The sequence below is a fragment of the Scardinius erythrophthalmus genome (genome assembly GCF_964197995.2).
Source record: "Scardinius erythrophthalmus genome assembly, chromosome: 4".
In the NCBI taxonomy this organism is placed as follows: Eukaryota; Metazoa; Chordata; class Actinopteri; order Cypriniformes; family Leuciscidae; genus Scardinius; species Scardinius erythrophthalmus.
This window is the reverse complement of record NC_138224.1, coordinates 10320354-10342008: the sequence shown is the minus strand read 5'-3', so window position 1 is coordinate 10342008 and position 21655 is coordinate 10320354. Positions and strand designations below refer to the sequence as shown.

General features: G+C 38.3%; 1 protein-coding gene across 1 annotated transcript in view; it reads left to right on the top strand.

The window, feature by feature from the left end:
- hmga2 (high mobility group AT-hook 2) overlaps positions 1-12650 on the top strand; it is a 31289-nt gene extending 18639 nt beyond the window's left edge. Inside the window, exons 4-5 of the mRNA XM_081364263.1 lie at positions 7024-7056; positions 9899-12650. Coding sequence (XP_081220389.1) covers positions 7024-7056; positions 9899-9943 — 78 coding nt within the window. The 3' untranslated portion in view covers positions 9944-12650. The remainder of the gene's footprint in view (positions 1-7023; positions 7057-9898) is intronic.
- Positions 12651-21655: the final 9005 nt, after the last annotated feature.

The window sequence follows — 21655 nt, the reverse complement described above, 5'->3', positions numbered from 1 at the left end:
CAGCATGAATGCTGGGGTGGTGCTGTAATGTGAACGAATAAAGGAAAACTGCGAGAGGGAGAGGGTGAGGCAGACAGGAAACCTTTGTGTTTGTATGAACAGGGTAAGGTATGTGACATACATTATTGATGGTGACACCTCTGCGACACAAGGCCTTTATCATGATATGGCTGTGTACTAGGGACGCGGTTCACACAGGGTGTTGCGCACATACTTTCTTTCACTGACGTCCAGGCATTTGCAGGACATTTCCATGAAAACATGTTACTGTCACTTTAATTCATAAACCCTACCTCTGCAGTCACTCTTCAGAATATAAACAGAAAGTAACAGAAACAATGTCTGGGCTATTATATACATAATATATTTGTGTCTGTGTGTGTGTGTGTGTATATAGTGCATGTAAATATTTTATGTAATATATATTATTTTGAAATTATGAAGTATTGACTAATAATAAAAAATATGATTTATAATATTAGTATTAATGAAATATAATTAATATTTAAATCATGTTTATATCATATCACATTTATTATTATTTTATCATTATCATTGTTATAATTTATTCAGTTGACAGACATACTACAAACATGTATACATTGTGTTTAATGCAAGTTTGTTGACCAATTTTTTATTTATTTATTTTTTTACTATTGATTGAGTTGAAATATTTAGTAGAATAGAAACAGACTTTGGCAAAGAGACTGAGATCAATAAACCCATATTTTAAGTATTTAAAGCATTGGATTGGACCAACTGAGGTATTGACTCAGTTCCCAATAAAGAGCACAGAGCCTCAAGAACAGAAAAAAAAAAAAAAAAAACCTCAAACCTGGAAAGTTTTGTGAAACTGAATTAAAAAACCTGAGTTTCTGTGCTGACCCCCGCCACCCCTCTCCCTTCTCTTCTTCTCTCCTTTGAGAAACTCTGGGAACTGATTTCACTTCAAACAGCAGAGGCTCCCAAACGGACCAGATCCAATTTGTCTGCGCTTTTCTTTCCCTCCAGAACACCCCCCCTCCAAAAAAAAAAAAAAAAAAAAGCCTTCCTAACAAAAGGCTGCTTGTCCTGCCAGGAATTTTCCACATTCCTTGCTCTGGCAGACATTTTTCTCTTCTACAAAGGGCCCTTCGGCAAATTCCCCCTAATCGCAGGGTTTAGCCCGGCTCTGATAGGTGGCATTCACAGCGCTGTTTGGTTGGGGAGGGTGCTTGATTTGGAGTCCGAGAAGAGATGTGTGAGAGGTGGGGTGCTTTCGGACCCAGAATCCCTTCAGATTCGGCCGAACCGGTGAAGGCATTCCAAGGGAGATCACAAAGCCAGTGCTGTGGCCCTGTACCCTGGAGATGTCTGGCTTGTTTTCCCCACTTCCACCTCCAGTTTAACAGAACATGTGGCCTTTATTCATAGGAGCGGAGGGGGTGCAGTTACTGGGTGGCTCGTCTGTGGGGTCCGCCTCTAGTGAGGGAGTCCTTGGATAAGTTTGCCTCATCAAATCAAGCAGAGTGTTTTTTTTATGTTTCCTGTCTTTGTGGAATTCTTGTCAGCAGCCCTAAGGAGACTATGTTCAAGTAAGGGCTTTTTTTTTTTCTCCACAAACGCAAAACATATGTTAGCCGTATAAGTTTTAAGCAAATGTGAGCTGCATTCCATTTTTCTAAACTTTCCCTCTTTATTTTACCAGGCAGTCAGGTAAAATGAATATGGCTTATGGGCAGGAAAGGGTCTCATGGGCTGTACCATGTTAAAGTGCCTCTGTAACAGCACGCATTTGGACATTCATATAGGCTCTGATGGAACCTGCAGACCTTTTCTATAGGAACAAAATAGGAACAAATTTCTGCTTATTTAAACACATGAACATGTATTATATAAAGCTGAGAGCACTACACTAGGGATGCACTGACATTTTGGAAGCTGAAAATGCCAACACCAAGTATGGTAATTTGCAAAAGAGCAAAAAAACATGAAATTATATTTTGTATGAAAAAAAAATCAAGCAGTTTTCAAATTGTTGGATTATTTATATGCTATTAAGGCCTGGGTATACCTCATTTTCCGTGTTCCGCTTCGTCTCGCGCACAGTTGAGCGCGCAAGCCTTTCAAACAAAGTATACTCCTTCGGCCGTGATTTAGTTAACGATTTTAGTTAACTACTGTATATCATCTCTGGTTAGGTGGAACTGAGAGTATCAAATTTGTACAAATTAGCCCAAAACTCCAATTCTGAGTTTTCTGAGGACTGATTCCCTTTGTCTAAACATTAGTAATTGTAAAAAGAGACAAAATAGGTTAAAATTGTGCTTATTTTACTGTACATACTTCCACCTGGTGTAGATGTTTTTAGAGAGCTTATACTCCTCAAAAGTAGTCCTGTGGGATAAAGTTTGCATAAATATAGAGAGAGTTGGTGTGTAGGAAGGAGTGCAGCATCAATTTTAAATCAAATTCCTGTTTTTTGCAGATTCATTTTATTGTTTATTCAACTAATTGTTTTATTAAAGAAGCTTAAAGTCAAAACTGTATAATAATGTAAGGTTTTCCAATGTAAAATTCTACCTCATGCTAAGACATAAAATCGAAAGAGATTTCAGATATAGATGTCCTGCATTTTTTTGTTTTTAGGACAAAGATTCAAATATCACAGGGGCAATAAATGAGAGAGAGAGAGAGACATAAACATCTCCAGTGCATTTCTTGTAAGAGCAGAGAGGGATTCCCCACAGTGTAAAGCTTTTAGTAAATGACTCTTGGCGCAGAGAATGGTTTTGGTAAGACATGCCAGGTCCTAAGAGCAGGAGTCTTCCACTAGCTTGGCTTTGCTCTGCTCCGGCACGTTCTGTTCTGGAGCTGCCGAGACGTGCAGCTGCACGCTCTCAGCTTTTTGTCCCCAGGTACCTGTGCCAGAGGCTGACTTGCAACCATTACATAATGTCTTTGTGTAACTGGCCCAAAGACCTCTTTGCATTCTTGAAGAATGAAGCATCTCCTAAACCATGTCTACCAAGCATACTTTCCAGTGATCAATAATTTTTAAAGATCCTCCCTCCATTCAAAGCAGGATCAGAGACCATGGCAGCAAGAAAACATTTCTACAACAATATGAATCACCTTTTGATGCAGAATATGTACTGGAAGATTATTTGAAATCCGAGTATTTGCTGGAGTATTTTATGACAATAATCTTAACAAGAAGAGAGTTTGCCGTGCCATTTTCTTCCTAAGCCTCGAGATTTAGATGCTAAGTTAAGGAATTGTGGGTTTTCTGGTCCATAACGGTACACCCACACATCCTTCTCTTGGAAAAATCTCAGACCCGCTTCATCATTTTTGGAGAGCACACTGACTGATTGTGCCGTCAAGGTTAGCACAACTTTAAAAGAGGCCGCCGGTCCAGACAGGATTTAATTGGATGTCGAAGATGTTGCTTATCTTATTATTTTAACTCCTTAATAATAAAAAAAAAGAAAGAATTACTTGAAAAGGGATGAATTGTACTTGAAGTAAGATGTAGTACTACCTATTTAAAGAAACATTGAAGGTATAGTTCAGCCAAAAATCAAAACTGAATCATGAATTTTCTCGCCGTTCCAAACCTTTTTTAAAACAAATCAAAAATATTATGGGGATTTTTGTGTGAACAACTCTGTTATTCACTTCCCAACAGAAAAAAGGATGCCACATTCTCTTCTACCATTTTGCCATTGTTTTTTATTTTGGAGATACTGTTCATCAGTGTTATCATTCCTGAGCGCAGTGGGTGTCTCCGTTTTCCTAGTTTCAAGGCATGCGTAACACTGCAGGCTGGAAAATAATTCACAGTAGAACTTGTTTCCAATGTGGCGGGTTGTGGCAAGCAATGAACTCCGAGGCCAGTTGGCACTGCAGTGTTAAGAGCTTGGAAACTCACTATAACTGGTGTATTACTCATTAATCTGTCACTTCAGTGAGAAAAGGCTTGAGATTCCTTCAGGTTGTGTTTAGATTCTCATAGAGGTGCATTTCTTTAAAAGTAAGATAGAAGCAATGTGGAGTGTTCAGATCAACCTGTATATTCATATAAATGGTGTTAATCAAAGCTGTGACCACCAAAGACATTGAGTGGACAACTGGAATGGGTTTTTGCATTTGGTATGCGGTTACATCTTTGGCTTTAAATGCTGTAGGACACTTCTGGTCACAGTCGATCACGCCAACTGCAATGTAGCCTCACATTTTTGTGATGCACGCTGAATGTGACTTACAACTTAAAATAATATTTGAGCAGTTGCTCTGTTCTCATGTTGGCATAAAAATTTAATGACCTTAACAACCTCTGCAGAGTGCAGTTTCTGTTCACTTATAAACACAAGCCTTTACATTGGAAGTTCACCTACTGAAAAGCAAAGCTGTTAAAATGTCACTGCAAATGGTTCGGCATTCCTCCATTTTAACAGCCTTCATATTTGCACATGGGATCTAATTTGAAACGTATATGTAAAAACTCTTTGTTGTTAAATGATGTTTATTCATGTGAATTAAATGATTGTTTAGAACCACAGACAAGGCTTTGACGGATATTTTTATAGTTCACAAATAAGAGCAATTAAGTCTTCTAAAATTAAATGGGCGACTCTCAAAAAGTAAAGAATGGATAGGATTTCGGCTGATATAAAAATTTATATTTAAAAAATATACAAATAAATATTTGGTAAATCGTCTGGGTCTCAAGTACATTCTATTGCAGGCACCTCATACGGTCCAGATTTCTGATCAATGCCATCTTTTCCAGGTACCGTTTTCTTGCGTCAGGTAGAAGTTTGTCTCTGTATAGAACATTTCATTCTTTTAATCGACTTTTCAACATTGTTTTCGTGTAGCAAGTGGTTGTTTTAAGTCTCACCCGATTTGGCCTCACAATATGGCGCCGACCTCTTGTTTACGTCCCAGAATGCACTGCGCAGTGACGTCGGTTGCCAAGCCCAGTACATAAATACTAATATATACAACAAATATATTAAAATAATATTTTAAAATATAAAAATATTGTGTTAAATTATATAATTAATTTCATATTTTTAATGTAGGTCATGAGGTCAGCAATTCATATTTTTAATGTAGGTCCTGAGGTCATTAATCACATTTTCACAACAAAAGACTGTTCTCACAAGAAACTGAGCTTTTCACATCAGTTAGTTTCCCTTTGGTCACTGAGCATGACTTCCTACATTAAATCCAGATCCCATTAACAATAAAAGGCACAGAGCAGAGAACAGAAAAGAAACATGTCACCTTATACATAAACAGTGAATAATTAGTTGATTTATGAGAGTTTTTGTCCACATATCTAATTAAGACATTTGGATATGCAGGACCTGATGGCTAAATGTATCTCTAAACGATTACCCCAAATTTACCACTGGGACACAAATAGTGTCTAAGAGCTTTTTCCATGTCACCTGATAGCCTATATCCGATGGAGTCATACCCTCCCCTTATTTGGTCCTAACTAGATATATAAAAGAATGATTTTATGTTTATTTTTGTGGTACCTTCCTTTTATGTTACCACATTAAATCCAATTATATAAAATCCAATTATATTTAAAGTAAATATTCAATTGCAATTTAAGTAAAATGTATTCTTTTTTACTGTGGCACAATTAGAACATACCCAGTATTGGACACGCAGATTAGGTTATGGAGAGCAGTTTTTCTGACACTGACTGTTTGTATTGATCTGTAGAGAAAAATCCGCTCTGTGGACGGCTCTCTGAAGATGGCTGTTGGGTCTTCAGCTTTTTAGGAACATACTTACTCTTTTAGTGCATGTTATACACAGCACCAGAGAGTCCCACAGTCATTCAGATCTCCTCTAGGCCTCATCTCACCAGAGTTTGCAGAAGTGATTTGGTGTGTCAGCTACTAATGACTTCAAAGAGAGAGCTCAGTCTTGTGAAAGACAAGTCTGTGGTTTCTCTTTTTGTGCTGAGAGGTAGAAGCACAAGATTCTGGGTTTCTGGGTGCCTGTGTGCAGGGTAACAAGTTCAGTGCCAACAAGAAAAGGTTCTTTCAATGGGGCTCTGGTTTCATATGCTTGAGTTTTTGGTACAACGGTATAAATTTGGTACTTTTGTGCATGTACAGTATCATTAGTGATGTAACACAGTGCAGTTTTGACATCCAGTGTCATCTGTTAGTCGTAAAGTGCAGATGGCATCTTGTATTTCATGTGTTTGTAAATAGATGCAATCAGGAAGGTGTTGGAATTCTCCTCCTCCTCCATATCTATTGCGGTCTGCAAAGTATATTTGTGTTCTGTCCATCCCATTTGGAATGTGTGCATCCTTTTCCCGATTTCCCTTTATCGCCAGCTGCATTCTTTGCCTGCTTCCATCCGGTATTGACATTTACTGTGTTACAGCCTGATAGCATTCTAGGGAGAGCTGGCACAAAACACACCAGCTGCTCCCAACAATCCCAAATGGTGTGTGTGTGTGTGTGTGTGTGTGTGTGTGTAATCGGCAGTGGTTGGCTTTGGTTCCAAATACTGGACTCTCAGGGTTTTATTTTTGCCTGGCTCTCAGAACAGCGGAGGACTCCTCAGCTGTCAAGCTCCGGTCTTAGAAGCACTTCCTGTGGGGTGGCAGCACTTAGCGTTTATGATGTAATGCGAGTAGGGCACAATCTGGGCATTGTATACTGCAATCTTGGCACTGTGGAGGCACTGCTGCGGACATCCCTGTATGTGCACATGTGTCCTATATCATTCTTAATACTGTTTAGGGATAAGTGTTTTGTCGTGATCTGATTGTATAAATTTAAAAATGCAAAAATACATTTAAAAGTATTTTTAAAGGCTTAAATTCTTTAAGAAAAATACTTTCTCTTCTCATGGTTTCAGTGATCTTGAAACATTAATAGGAACTATGAGTATGTTTATGTTCCTAATGCATTATTCAAAATCCAAATGAAATGTATTCTCACCGTGGCAGTTATTTATTGCATTCATAAAGTCATTGTTTCTCTTTTTGTCTTTCAGCCACAGCAAGTGGTTCAGGAAAAGCCCGCTCAGGTATGTCAAATAAAATTTTGCTCCATGTATAATTAATACAGCAGGTTGACATGCACATATACATAAATATATATATTCATATATATATATATATATATATATATATATATATATATATATATATATATATATATATATATATATATATATGAAAGTCCAATTGGCTAGAAGGGGATGGCAGCTTGCAAAAATATATTGAGAATGATTGTCTGAGGAAGGGTATTGGCTGTTTGGGTTTACAAAGTCCTCGAAAAAACCCAAGTGAGCGAAAGGGGGACATAATTCTGGTTTGATGAGAGACCTGCATGGTTAAGGCTAATGTAAATCCTATAGCACTATGTGTGGAATCCCAGTCTTCTTTGGTTTCATCCGCTCACAGATGGATATGCAATCTGGCAGACAGGATTAGTTTTGAAGAGTTGCCCCTTTTTTCTTCTCTTGTCAAAATTCCTTCAGCGAATTAACAATGGAGTCGACTCTAAAGTCTCTGTCTGTGCACAGCGCTGCTTTAATGTGCTCAGGAAGAAAAGAAAGACAGCAGTCTGCTGCCTATATGCTGGCTGCTAATGCGACTAAATGAATCATGCCTTAAAATATGAAAATAAAACTAACCGTTGATTTTTTTATCTACACTTTCTATACTGATATATGTAATTATTCGTTTAATCAGCACACCATGTAATTAATTCAGTTACATTTTTAATTAATTGACATCTCTGTATAAAATATTCATAAACAACAATCAAACCTAATCTAATTAGCAAAACTGCTAATCATTGTTTAAAAAAAAAATTATATTGTGAACATTTTGAGTGCATTTTCATGAAAATTTAGACTCGGTGTGAAAATGCTTTAAAGATTCTTATATTTAACTTTCTCATGTCACTAATGATGACAAAATGCCATCACTCGATTTAATGATGTCTGCTATACGTTGTCTTGATTAGAGTAGAAAGACCCCCCCCCCCCCAAAAAAAAAAACACAACCGCCAATTTCTCACTCCCCCACACAATCTTCCACACATTTACCAGGAATCTGCTCACCTCCTCTTGTTCGCTGGTGCGGACCAGTTTACAGTGTGAATGCATAACTGAGGCCTGATTTGATGCTATGTGGGAACGCACAGACCCTGATGGCTTTGCGCCACACTGGAGGGTCCAACATATACGTGCTCACACACACTGCACTGGTATCTATAGGTAATCCGAGATGGTATCTCTGAAATGGAAGGCAAAACTACCCGCACTTTTTTAAATAAATGCAGTGAAATCCTTCCTGAGAACAAACGTTTTTGGCCACTGTTTTTTAAGCATCTCACACCATGAGCATTGCGTTTTTAAGACGCTTTAAGCTTTGTCACTTTTAAAAATGTCTCATGTCAACACATACTTAAAGGGATAGTTCACTTTGAAATTCAATTTTGGTATGTTTTAGCTTACCAAAGGCGACCTCTAGTGTATATATCTATACCCGCCCGTGCCCTCAGATCACTTGGACGCGGCTGTGTTCAAGAGATAACAACGATATAAATACTGTTCGTTTTCTCACACAAACCGCTCGTTTCGTGTCTTAGGCCGTCAATGTGTACTTACGATGGGGAATTGTTTAATTTGGACGATGGGGGAATTGTTTTAATTTGGACTTTGTGCATGCTCTTTGAGACAGTGACCATAGACCTGCATGAAATGACTGACAGACAAGAACGGTTTGACCTAAAAATATCAAAATTGAAACTACTGCGGAAACAAAGACACCTACATCTTGGATGCCCTTGAGGTAAGCTAAAACATACCAAAATTTTATTTCAAAGTGAACTATCCCTTTAATTAATCAACACATTGTTTCATGCAACCTACTGAATAATCTATGTTATGTTGTTTTTCACATCTCTAATAATACTACTAATAGTATTGTTTTTGTTAATACGGTGTGTTCAGTTTCCCTAAACTTCAAAGGGAACCAATGATCCGCCATAAACCCAAAACGGGGGTCTTTAATTACTATCGCTGAACCATCTTTTCTCCTTGTTGGTGATGATTAAACCAAGCGTGTGGTAATCCTACTTTTTCAGGAATTCCATTGAGGTTTTAGAGTTTTTCGAGTGCTGCATCTGTGCCTGTCATTGCTCTCGGAATGAAAGAGCAAGCAATGCATGAGAATGTCATTTTATCGTTTAGATAAAAAAAAAAAGGAATGTTCAGAACAAATCAATGCAAAAAGAATTTTAGAATTCTGAAAAATGTATCACAGTTGCATTGCTAAAATAGAGCAAACTGCTAAAAGAATGATGTTCCATTCAAGCAAATAAGAGTTTGGAACTAAGCTGGTATTTTCTGGTCTGTGTGGCACTTCAGTTGGAAGCACGATTGGTAGCTGGGGGTGTCCGAATATGATTAAAGAAGTTTTTTTGTTTTTTTCTCGTTTTTTTTTTTCTCCATTCTTTCACTCGCCCATGTCACACATGGTAGCGCTTAGCTGGTCCTTCACAGCTGAAGTGTCTGCCGCAATAATGAATGGAGTTTGGCTCTTATAATGCAGACAGGCTTTTGCCACGGCCTTTCCCCTGAATGGGAGCAACACAGCGGCTTGGGAAAAGAAGAGGGTTATAAATTGTGTCAGTTAGCCTTTCCAAATAAAATGAAGCCATGTGGAAAATGAAATCCATTTCATTCTGAAAAGTGCCCAAAGCCAATCGTCTCCCCTGCCCCCATTCAACGCCTTTCAATGGTGGTCATCCTGGCAGCAGCTGTGGGACGTTCACTGTCTAAGCTCATGAAAAAGAACATTTTAACCGCAGTCTTTTTGTGGTGACTGATGAGCAACCACTGTTGTGTTTTGTAGGAAGAAGAAGAGGAGGAGGAGGAGGCGGAGCCAGAAGAGGACTAAGCAACCACAGGATTTTACCTCTACCTCATCCAGCTGTCAGCTCTCTCCAAGGGAAAAGACTGCCTTGACCACTTATTATTGACTTCACACTTTGGTTTGATCGTTTTCATTTGTTTATTTTCGTTTTTCCTCATTCGTTTATTTTGGTTTGGCTTCGTTTTGTGATAAACACACACAACACCTCAGAGCGCAACCCGAAAAAAGACGCGAATGCAAACAAACATCTTGCAGATGACAATTGGAGCCGCCTTGCTGTTTCCACTTCCCACAAACTGTTGTAAGCACAAAGGTGCAGGGGTTAAACACACAATATGTGCTACAGCTGTTCTTTGCGCCACACACACTATTGTTGACTGATTTTCCAGGCTACATTGGAGGTGAAACTGTCTGGTTTTGTCATTCAGCATGTAGTGCTTCCTATATCTGGGTGGAGCTTTGAATGGACACACCCATTCGCACAAGAACCCCCTTTTTACAGTACCGTACCACCAAAGACAGTTAAAATAGACCGTTCTCCCTTCTCTGTCCACTTCATTTTGAGGTTTTGACCAAAATGAAAGTGAGCTTTAAAAGCATTTGCCTTAAAACTGCAACCAGAACCTTTAACCAATTAGTTACTGAAATTGAACATTTTGCAAATGGATACCTAAAAAATAATATTCTGTGATTATCTACTGACCCTATCCTATCGTTTTTTCCAAATTTTGTTTCTTTCGTGGAACACAAAAGGAGATTATACAAAGAATGTCCAAACTGGTCTTTTCTATACACTAAAAAAGTGAATGGTGGCTGTCAAGAAAGTGTTTCAGTGCATAACAAATACAAAGTTCTGTCATGAAACTCTAAATGGCGCAGGCTGATTGGTCCTTAACTCAATGTGTTTGCGATCACATCGTTATCTACATAGCGCAGCTGATTGGTCTCTGTGGCATCAGCAGCCAATGAGCTTGCTGCTTTACATTCAAATACTTGGCATTGCAGAAACCCTCCACCTTCCCCTGCTCCACCTGTATAGATCTGCTTATTTCATGTATGTTACATGTGCAGCAGCAATGTCTGTGAATGTATTGGCAGTAGCAAGTCTTTGTACTTGCACTGCAGCCGCAGCAGTGTAGCAGATCTATTCCACCAAGACCAAATACAGTAACATTGCCATATCCATTACCATGCCAATCTCTCTCAGAGTTGTTATGACAGAACTTGAATTACAATTTATTTTTCACCCAAAGATTTGAAATATAGTGCATGAGTCATACGGACCACTTTTATTGTGCTTTTTTGTAACTTAGCTGCCACCATTCATTGTATGGAAAAAAGCAGCTTGAATATTCTCTAAAAACATCTGCTTACAGAAAAAAGAAAGTCATATGGGTAGTGTTGGGGAAAGTAACTTTTAAAAGTAATGCATTACAGTATTGCGTTAAAAAGTTACAGTTACTTTTTATGGAAAGTAATGAGTTACGTTACTTTTGCGTTACTTTTTCTCACCTCGGCTGGGCTTGTTTGTTGGTTTAATAACAAAATAAATAAATAAAATAAGTTCTATTTTTGGCAAATGTAAAGTTCCTTTCATTTTTTTGTGTTGCTTATTTGAAAAAGTAACTCAAATATTTTATTGTAAATTTAAAAGTAATGCATTACTTTACCAGTTACTTAACAAGAAATCTTATTACGTAACTCGTGTTACTTGTAATGCGTTATGGGTTTAGAACGAGTGAATAATGACAGAAAGTTTATTTTGGGGTGAATTATCCCTTTAGTATCAAATCCATGTCCCTCGTGTCCTTGGTGGTGATTTTATTTTTATTTTTATTTTTTTTTCTTCAAACTGATTACTGCAAACATTAAATGTCTCAGTGTGAGACTGTTTTTAGCATTACTACAGAACAGTAGTTCTACTGTACATACCTTCGTGACTTCGGCTTTGCATAATTAACATACGTGTACATAATTGAGTTTTTATTTTCTTGTATGGCATAGCTTTAAGAACATAATTTTCTGACAAATTCAGTGAAAGGGAAATGTATCAACTCAGTCTCAAGACTTAAACCTCAAGAAACACCCAAACCACAGGAACAAAACCACACTATACCTCATTACACACAAAAATACCTGAACCGCGGCGACGGGCGTCGAACGGTATTCGGCGGATCCTAAAGTACGCCAGCGCTGTCACCAATGCAATATCTCCTCACCGTTTCAAAACTACCTCTGATTTCTTCAACCAGCAAACCAGCTCAAAAAGACGCGCGCTGCTGTAGAGTTCTCATTACAAAGCAGGGGATGGCAGCGAGTGCCAATGTTGAAAGCGACCCTTGTCGTAAGGGCAGGCGAGCGCTCTGCAAAATGTTTTTTGTGAGAGTCGGGCAGGTAATAACTGAATTCTGAGGTCTGTAGTCAAATGTAGAACTAATCATGCAGCTAAGGGAAAAAAATTACTGTGTTTGTTCTAGTTAATTTTCTTTTTTCACATTAGCATATATCTGACATTTGTAACTAGACACTCTGTCTCTGCAGCTGGGATGTCTGTTTTAAATTTTTAACTTGAATATATATTTTGTACTGATTTACTCAATGGTTTCTAAGGATCAAGTGCTTGTATGACACTAAATGATATTGTTGCGAATTAATTTCTCTTTTCTTTCTCTATTTTTCCCCCTCTCCACTATTGCTCTGAATTTCTATGTACTATTCAGATATGTACCTCAAAAAAAAAAAGGACAAAAATGGATAAATAATAATCAGCTGACAAATACCTACCTCCAGTCTTGAAAACGGAAAGTTTTTTTTTTTTTTTTTTTTTTTTTTTTTGCCTGGTTTCTTTCAGCACGGATTCAAATGATGTGTACTGAAAAAGGCTTTAGGACTGCACAAAATCCTGTTTTACAAACGTTTTAAATTTGATTTTTGTTTCATCTTAGTTCAGCTGGGAGAAGGTGCTAAAAGAAAGCAACTACACACACACACACACACACACACACACACACATCACATGAAAAACAAACAAAAAAACAACAAAAGAAACTTGAAACGCTCTTTCAGGTTTGAAAAAATATGTTCGGGTTTTGTATATTGCATATATGATTATGTTTTTGAAAAATTAGTAGATATTGAGATATACTTGATTAGCGTTTTTTTTTTTTGTGTACTTTACGCAAATGTGATTTTCTTTTCTTGTATGGTTCAAACAGATGTATATGTAATGCTTATGTAGTGAAAGAATACACCTTTTCAGCCTGTCACCATGAAAACCTTAAGAAATGTTAACATGGTAATCTCAACTGGGCCTGAGGTAGAGCCTCAGAGGAAGCTAATGGAACTGTTGGCATGCCCCTTGAACTTACAATGGCATGTAATGACCGTCTTTATATGCGGCAGCTTGGCTTTTGCCACAAACCAACATTAAACGTTGCTCAAACACTGTAATGCTACTACCTAAATGGTTACAGTTCTTTTAAAAGTGTCAGTTTTGGAATCGGACCGCTTCTTTACTCTCCTACGAGTTCAACAGATGTAACAGTCGCTCGCTTAAGTGGAAGGGCGGCTAGCCTCGGCCCGACCTCAGCAGCGGTTGCTTTTAAACGCTGTTTTGAGGTCGTTTTCAGTAGATTGGCGTAGAACGGCACTGTTATAGCAGAGCGATCTGTCGTAAGGTGCACCGCTTTCAGCCCTGAAACTTGGCATTGTGTTCATATGCTTCCTATGTTGGTTTGAATGTGTATCCACAGGAGCCACTGTTCATGTGCTTTCAGCTCTGGGTGTCTTAATGAAGATGAAGTTGTATTTTTTATGACAACATGTTCTAGTACAATCGAATACACTTTTCTACCTCCAAGAGGGCCTCCTGTTACCTCATTTTTCAAACTTACTATCTGCTTAAATTCAGGTGCCTGAGTCCAGAGAGAACGGCGTAAAGTTTTAAATTTATATATAAATAAAATATATATTCATAGTTTATTTGTGTGTGTTTTGGGGGGGATTTTTTTTTATAAGACTGTACCTCTCTGCCTCTACAAGTTAGGTAAGACTGGACAATTTGACTTGTTTTTAAAACGTCTTACATTATGCAATGTTTTGTCATTTCTGCAGCTGTGGAGATGGAAAAGTATCACTAGGTGTTTACTCTCAGCTTTCTTCACTTGATATAACTTGTTTTCTAACAATTATGGCTGTTTCACTTAGTATTGCTGTTTGTGATTTCACTTAAAATTGCTTGCTTGTTTAAAAAAAAAAAAAAAAGGACAAAAAAAGAAACGTATTAGAAAAAAGTCCTCTTTATACATATCCACCTCTTTATTCAGCACAATAAAAAAAGGTGCCTGTGATCATTGTTGTGTGTGAAGTCAGTATTAACACTGCATGCTTTATCGACAAATGTCATCTATAGCCAAACTTGTTTTCACACAACCACATATCCTTTGCATTTATTCATTTGGTTTTATTTACATAGCATTCAAGGTACTTTCAGTTCTTCGAAGCCCCTTTCACACTGACTGTGATTCAAAGGCTAATATTAACCAAATAAACTGAAACACTCAGAATCCATTTGACTTTAGGCGTTTCCTCACGGTATGTGAATCTCTGTACTCCCATTGGTAGTCGGTGCATTATTTCGCTCTCATTTGCATGAAGTTGAGCTCTGCTCACAGTGCTACCGATCTCTATGATGCGGTCACGTTTACCTTTACTCGTAGAAAAGTCGTTGACGAAATCCAGTCATTTTCAGATATTGCATCGGATTTAAGATCTTTGGGCTGATTTTGCTGCTTTTGATTTGAAAGAGATTTATGTGAGCCTGCTTAGAAGACATTATTGACAATTAGACCTTTTTCATTAATGTGAAAGCACCTTTTTAAGTTGCAGTTACAGTGAAATTTTGCAGGCAAAAAAGGGTTCATTGTCAATAGTGTACCGAAGCACTTTCAAACTGAGCAGCTTTGGTCAGGCAAATTCGCTTGGTCAACTTGAACGTGAGCAAAATCTGCGTGAGGGACTTTTCAGCCCTTACTCGAAACTCTCGAACTTGCAAATTCCTATTGAAATGAGCTATGGTAAATGTGACCGCAACTTTACTTAAATTGGCGAAATTCACCTTTTTTTGAATATGAATGAAATCCAGTTGCTTTCAATCAATTCCAAATGGACAAAATCATGGCACGCCCTACATTTTTCTTGTTCGAAAAGCCAATATACGTCACACAACTTTCATTCCATGCTGACTTTAAGTGTGCAGTAAGGTTCCCACAAGTCTTCAACTGATGTGTTTTAAATCATTTGTCTGAAGAACTATTCTTTATGGGTACATTTACATTTACATTTAGTCATTTAGCAGACGCTTTTATCCAAAGCGACTTACAAATTAGGACTAAATAAGCGAGTCATCTAAAAGAGGCAAAAACAACAACAACGCAAGGAGTGCTCAAAATACGAAGTTCAGACATTATTCAGAGTAGCATAAGCCTGATAAGTGATGTTTCAAAGGGAAAGGAATTTTTTTTTTTTTTTTTTTTTTTTTTTTTTTATGAGGTTAAGTGCTCACGGAAGAGATGGGTTTTCAGCTGTCTTTTGAATGTTGTCAGGGATTCTGCTTTCCGGATGAGGGAGGGGAGTGCGTTCCACCAGCATGGAACTGTGAATGAGAATGTTCTGGAGAGTGATTTTGTGGCTCTCTGTGATGGAACCACGAGGCGTCGCTCGTTTTCCGATCGTAGGCGTCTGGTAGGGATGTAGGCTTGTAGGAGTGAGTGAAAGTAGGAGGGAGCTGAGCCTGTGACAGATCTGTAAGCAAGCGTCAATGCCTTGAACTTGATGCGAGCAGCGAGAGGTAGCCAGTGCAGAGAGATGAACAGTGGAGTGACGTGTGCCCTCTTGGGCTCGTTGAAGACAAGGCGAGCTGCAGCATTCTGGATCAACTGTAGGGGTTTTGTTGCACATGCTGGAAGTCCAGCCAGAAGAGCATTACAGTAGTCAAGCCTAGAAATGACCAGGGCCTGGACGAGAAGTTGTGTTGCATGCTCAGTTAGGAAAGGCCTGATCTTCCTGATGTTGTGCAGTGCAAACCTGCATGATCGAGCTGTCTTTGAAATGTGATCTGTGAAGGTCAGCTGGTCATCAAACGTTACTCCAAGGTTTCTGACCGACCTTGATGGGGTGATTGATGATGACTCTAGCTGGATGGTGTAGTCGTGCTGTAGAGACGGATTGGCTGATAGAGACGGGTAAAATTTACCTTTGCACATTTTATTAGGAACCATAATTCATTCCTTAAGGCACACATACACATACAAGCCAGCGCTGAAGTGTCACAGGTCATTCTAGGGCAGGACAGTGGGACTGCACATTCAGAAACACAGAGGCTATGTATGGAGCTTCAAGGTACACAATGTTACGGAATTTAGACGACTGCTTTTTTTCCCTCCTCTCTCCCCTGTTCCTCTTCCACAGACTCTCCCCCTCTTCCCAATTTCAAAACATCTCTTTAACTCCCGTTCTTTGGTGTACTCACGGGGGACACGTAGCCCACCCTGGAGCCCCTGACCTCTGCTCCGCAGCAGACTCTGTGAATGGGACGGCGGCCCCCACTTCAAAGTCCCGCCATTCTTTGCACTCTGACAGGGCGCCTCACTCACACCCCTCCTTTGTGCAACCCCCCCCCCCCAACTCACCTCGGCTATGTGCCCCAACCCACCAGAGTGCTGAGGATTTGGTTGTTAGTGCCAGCTCTCATCATCAAACTGCTCAGTAATTCCGCCAGATTGACCCACGTAGAGGGAGGGAGGATTGGGTGGAGAGGGAATTCACTGCTACCACAACCACGTTCAGAGGTGGTCTTGCCACCTCTTCCTCTTTTCCGTGTAAAGAGGGTCTGCCTTTGTGTGAGTGTTTCCCTCCTCTTTCCTGCTCTCTCATTAACAATCATCCAGCTGTTCAGGGACAAGGCCTCGGACAAAAATCTGTTTTACTTACACTTCATTTATTAGGTAACATCTATGCACGTCTATTGAGTTTGCAACTCAACAATAACCATACTAAATTAGAGATTTAGCATATTTGGCATATGGGTAGTAGAATATTCTCAAAATCGGCATAAAAGTAGTAGTGATAGTTTTCCTTCCTATTCTTTGTGATGTATATCTTATGAAACAGCTTCTTGAACAAGACAAAAATGTAAGGCGGCACTGGATTTTGTCCATCAGGGAATTGATTGGACCGTTTGCGCACAGTATGTAAAGTTAATGTAAACAACAGCTTGTACTGTGTGCGTAATTCACACTAAATCCTGCTGCATTTTTTTTAAAACAGTATGTAATCATGCGTTAGGCTCATTTTCCTTACTTTTTAAGATCTCGCTCATTAGTGCCGTGTATTTGAGACGGCATATCAAGAAGTTCAAGTTTTAAAAATGCATCTCGAGACCTTGCATTCTTTACCATTCCGTAAACCCTAACACTCAAAATTATTAATGGGTTTGAGTAGGGCAAACTTAAATTAATCAAATTAGTTCAATCAAATGAACCGTTATGAGTTTTTAGAACTTTCTTTTTCTTTTGAATTCACAGATCTGATACATTTTAAGTAATCTGAATTGTTTAATTGTTTTGAGTTTTATTTACTTGTTTCTTTTAATGTAGACAACTTAAATTTAACTAAAACTGCGGGCTGGGATTTCAGTTAAATTGAAGGGGGGGGGGGGGTTTCCATCAGTCAGTCAGTTTTATTTATCCCTTAGGGAAAGTAGTTTGCAGTATACTCCCACAGACATCACAATCACAATCATATATGGCATATACAAATTAACAATCAATAATTAAAACAATTCAATCTGGCGACGAGTGGAGCATGAGCTTGGTTTGAGAACAGATAAGTTAAATGTTCTATATTGTCATACTCATTCAGCAATTGTTAGGCTATCAAAACGTTAATTATCAAGTTAGCATTTAATGAATTAGCTAGTTAAAGCTTGCCAAGTTTCCTCTTCAAAAAATATTTATGTTGAGATTACATGATAATTTTAAGTTGAATGAATTAGCTTACTCAAATATTTCAAGTTAAATGTACGGGTACAAAATAAAAATATGCAAGCTCTGCTTAAACTTAATTTTCAGAATGTAAAAATTTTGTTGCAACTGATTACCTCATTTTATTTACGTTTTGCCAACTTATTTGGGTTTACACTATCATGATTTTAAAATCGGCTTGAAATACAGGTTGCGAAAGTCTTTTTGATGTACTGTATATCCACGTGAAACGGCTTCTCAATCTCTATTTTGATTTCATAGTGACTTTAAATGCAAGAACGAATTTGTTTGAACGGCTCACACTCTCTGGCTGCATCTGAAATCGCATATTCTCTTGAGTAGGTACTTATTTTGAATAAGTATTTACTTTACCCCGTTAAAAAGTGTGTTTTATATAGTATGATAGTGTTTGGTATGAATGTAATCCATAAATATACATTCCATTTTGTCATTATCATGTGACCTGCCAGGGTCAGTTACATCACTTCACTGCCATTCACAAATCTTCCCCCGTGGCCTCATGGGATAGTAAAGTGTCCATCACATGCACACTTCAGAATCCTCAGGTCATCCTGGTACATTTTGTCTACTCTTTTATGAGTACTGTGAACTCAGAGACTTATTTTTGTCACATACTGTTTTCGCCTACTATATAGAGAAGTATGCGATTTAGGATGCAGCCTCTCTCTTTCCCCGTTCTCTCTCTCTGTCTGAGGTGAGTGGCACATAATTGTTCGTTTCTTGTATCTTCCACACTAAAGGATGTCCGTCCACTCTGCTGAGCAAATAAAACACACTTCCTGTTCTCTCTTGTGTGTCTGGGTGCAGCTGTTGTAGCCCTGGCGCAGACTCAGCTATCCGCCTCAGATCCTTATAAATCCCATTTCATGCTTTTCCATGTAATCCCTACACCCAGATATCACAATATAATCTTACGTGTAAGCCTTTTCAAATATTAGCATATTTTCCATATGCCTCGTAATTGTGTACAAGTGTAAACGAATATGTTGTTTTAAACGTAGTAGTTTTAAAGATGAATTTGCACTGCAGGACCATTTCAATTTTTGCAAAATAGAATATCTACTTTATATATATATATATATATATATATATACACATATATAAATATATATAATTTATAGATATAAAGTTATAACTTTTAACCTAAATCATTTTTATTTTGTCAATCCCATCTACATCTGGATAAATATATAAAAATTTAAAAACACAATCTGATAACCCTCTGAAACAACATACTTTAGGTGCTACAATTTTTTAAAGGGGATGACATAGAGGACAATTAGCTGCTTTGTGCATCACACACTCCTGTTATACATAAAAGTTATGACTGGATGACCTCGGCCGGTTATTTTGAGGCTTCATTCATGTCTGTAGCACAGCCGGTGCAGGATGAGCTGAAGTTAACAGTTTTAGTTCAAATTGCAGTAATAGTGATGCTTGTCTTAGGAAACACTAATTAGGTGATCAATTTTTAGATACATTTTTTTCAATTATCGAGTTTTACAGTGAAACCATGACGAAGAAGCTGCTTTAAGCAGTGTACTTAAGAGGACATTCCTCCAAATGGTTTATTGGTTGTGCATGAAGTGCAGTCCAGGGTCTTTCCAAGTCTTCTGATCCATCCCAGCACATTTGGACCACCTTGGCCTCGTTCAAGCCTTCAAAGATATAAACAGCTCAAATCGAGGTGAGTCAGCAGCACATATGTACACTACATTCTACAGTGGTGAGATGTCTGTAGACTTTGAAAGGCCCTACAACACACTCCAGAAGTGTCTGTTTATAGGAATGAGTCACACTGGACATCAAAACTTCAGGGTGTGTAATCCTGCCTGCGGATGTGACCGTGTCTGGTTTCCCCCAGCCTGTGTGTGTCAGAAGGCCGGCCGTCACCGAACCTGTGCCGGAGCTCAGCTTGGGCTGCGTTCAAGGTGGGCGTGTGTGGAAGCGTGGACGGGATGAATGGAACGAGTGGGTGGCTGTGGGTTTATGTGTGTGGGTGTCATTCCAAGTGTGTTTAGGACCTGTTGAAACTGAGTATGTTTGTGACTGCAAGTGTGCATGAGAATATCTTTGTGTAGCCTATGAAATGGTAAAATGGGGCATTTGAAAAACGTAGCTCTATACAGGCTACATACAGTTGCTAGATGCTATAGGCTGCTAGTGCGTGTCTATAGACATATAGACGTCTCCATGTAATTTGGAAGATATATTTAAATAACTGTTTTTATTTTTATAATATTTATTATGTAATATTTTTATAATTATTTGTTATATTTTTAATATACTGATTTTTTTATATATAATTGATTAACCATGATTTGATACTTTTTTTAATGTATTGTAACTGTCATAATTTTTTTCTAATTTATTATAATTATTTATGCATAGCATGTCCAAAAACGTTATAATTTAATATGATCGATTTCAAATAAATGTTTTAACTTAATCTCTAAAATTATGTAAAATTATTTATTTTTTAAAAATTATATAAATATATATTATAAAAGAAATCTATAATAAATAATTAAGATGGATGTATTGTTTCTGCCACTGTTTTATTTACTCTATTACTTTACTTTTTAAGTAGATTTTTTATTATTATTTGTATTTTGTGTGTTCATGTAAGGGATAACAGCTAGTTACCAAAAAAATAAAAAATAATAATTATACAAAATATTGATTTAAGTTTAAAGTATTTCATTATGTCATAAGAAAAAGAGTGCAGAAAGAGACATGGAAATAAAATATCGGTTGCCAGAGACAACTACTGGTTATAAAAATACAGATCGTGATCGACCAATGAGAATCAAGTTTTTCGGAAACATGTATATAATTTTTTGAAAGAGAGCACAGAACCATAGAGTGTAACCTCAGTGTGTCATTTAGGCGTATAAGACCATTAAACTGTTTTTAACTGCTACATAAATATGAGTCTGGTTTTCCGTGTTAGTGTGTATTTATGAATGGTTTTGGAGCAGTGTGTTCTGCTTGAATAAGTGTTTGTTTACTCTGTATGACTGATCAGTGTTTGTGCGCTTCTGTTTGAGGGTGTGTCTGACCCGAGTGTCACTGACTCACGCCTGCGGTCCTGACTCATCCCGCCGTCACCCGCACCGTGAGCTCGCGTGCCGCCCCGCACAATCCGGCCGCACTCGCACAGTCATCGAGGAACCATTTCCCCTTCATCCTCTCCCTCTTTCTTTCTTGTTCTTGGTCTCTGTGACTCATCTTGGTTTCATTTTGCCACCCCCCCTCCACCCGCCACCCAACTCGCCTCCATTACAGCCTCCTCCCTCAATGGGTCTATCTCTCTTTTCACTCGCCTGTCTCATTCCTTCGCTCCCTCTCTTTCCCTTTCCTTCCTGGCTCTGTAAATGACCTCATTTTAATGAAGCACAGTCTTGGCGGGGAGACCAAACCGCATGGCTGGAACCTCCCTCCCTCCATCTCTCTAAACCACCCTGTACTACAGAATCTGGCTTTCATTCCCAGCGCTAATAGAACCGAACGGGAAGTCTGGGAATTCTAGAGTAACTCCAAGAATTCCACGACAAATGTTTGATTGCATTCCATCACTTATAGCAACAACAAAACCATGTAATAAAACTACTTTCTGTGGCTCGAGCTGCTACATTGTCCCATAAACTAGGAGACAATGTACACAGTGCGG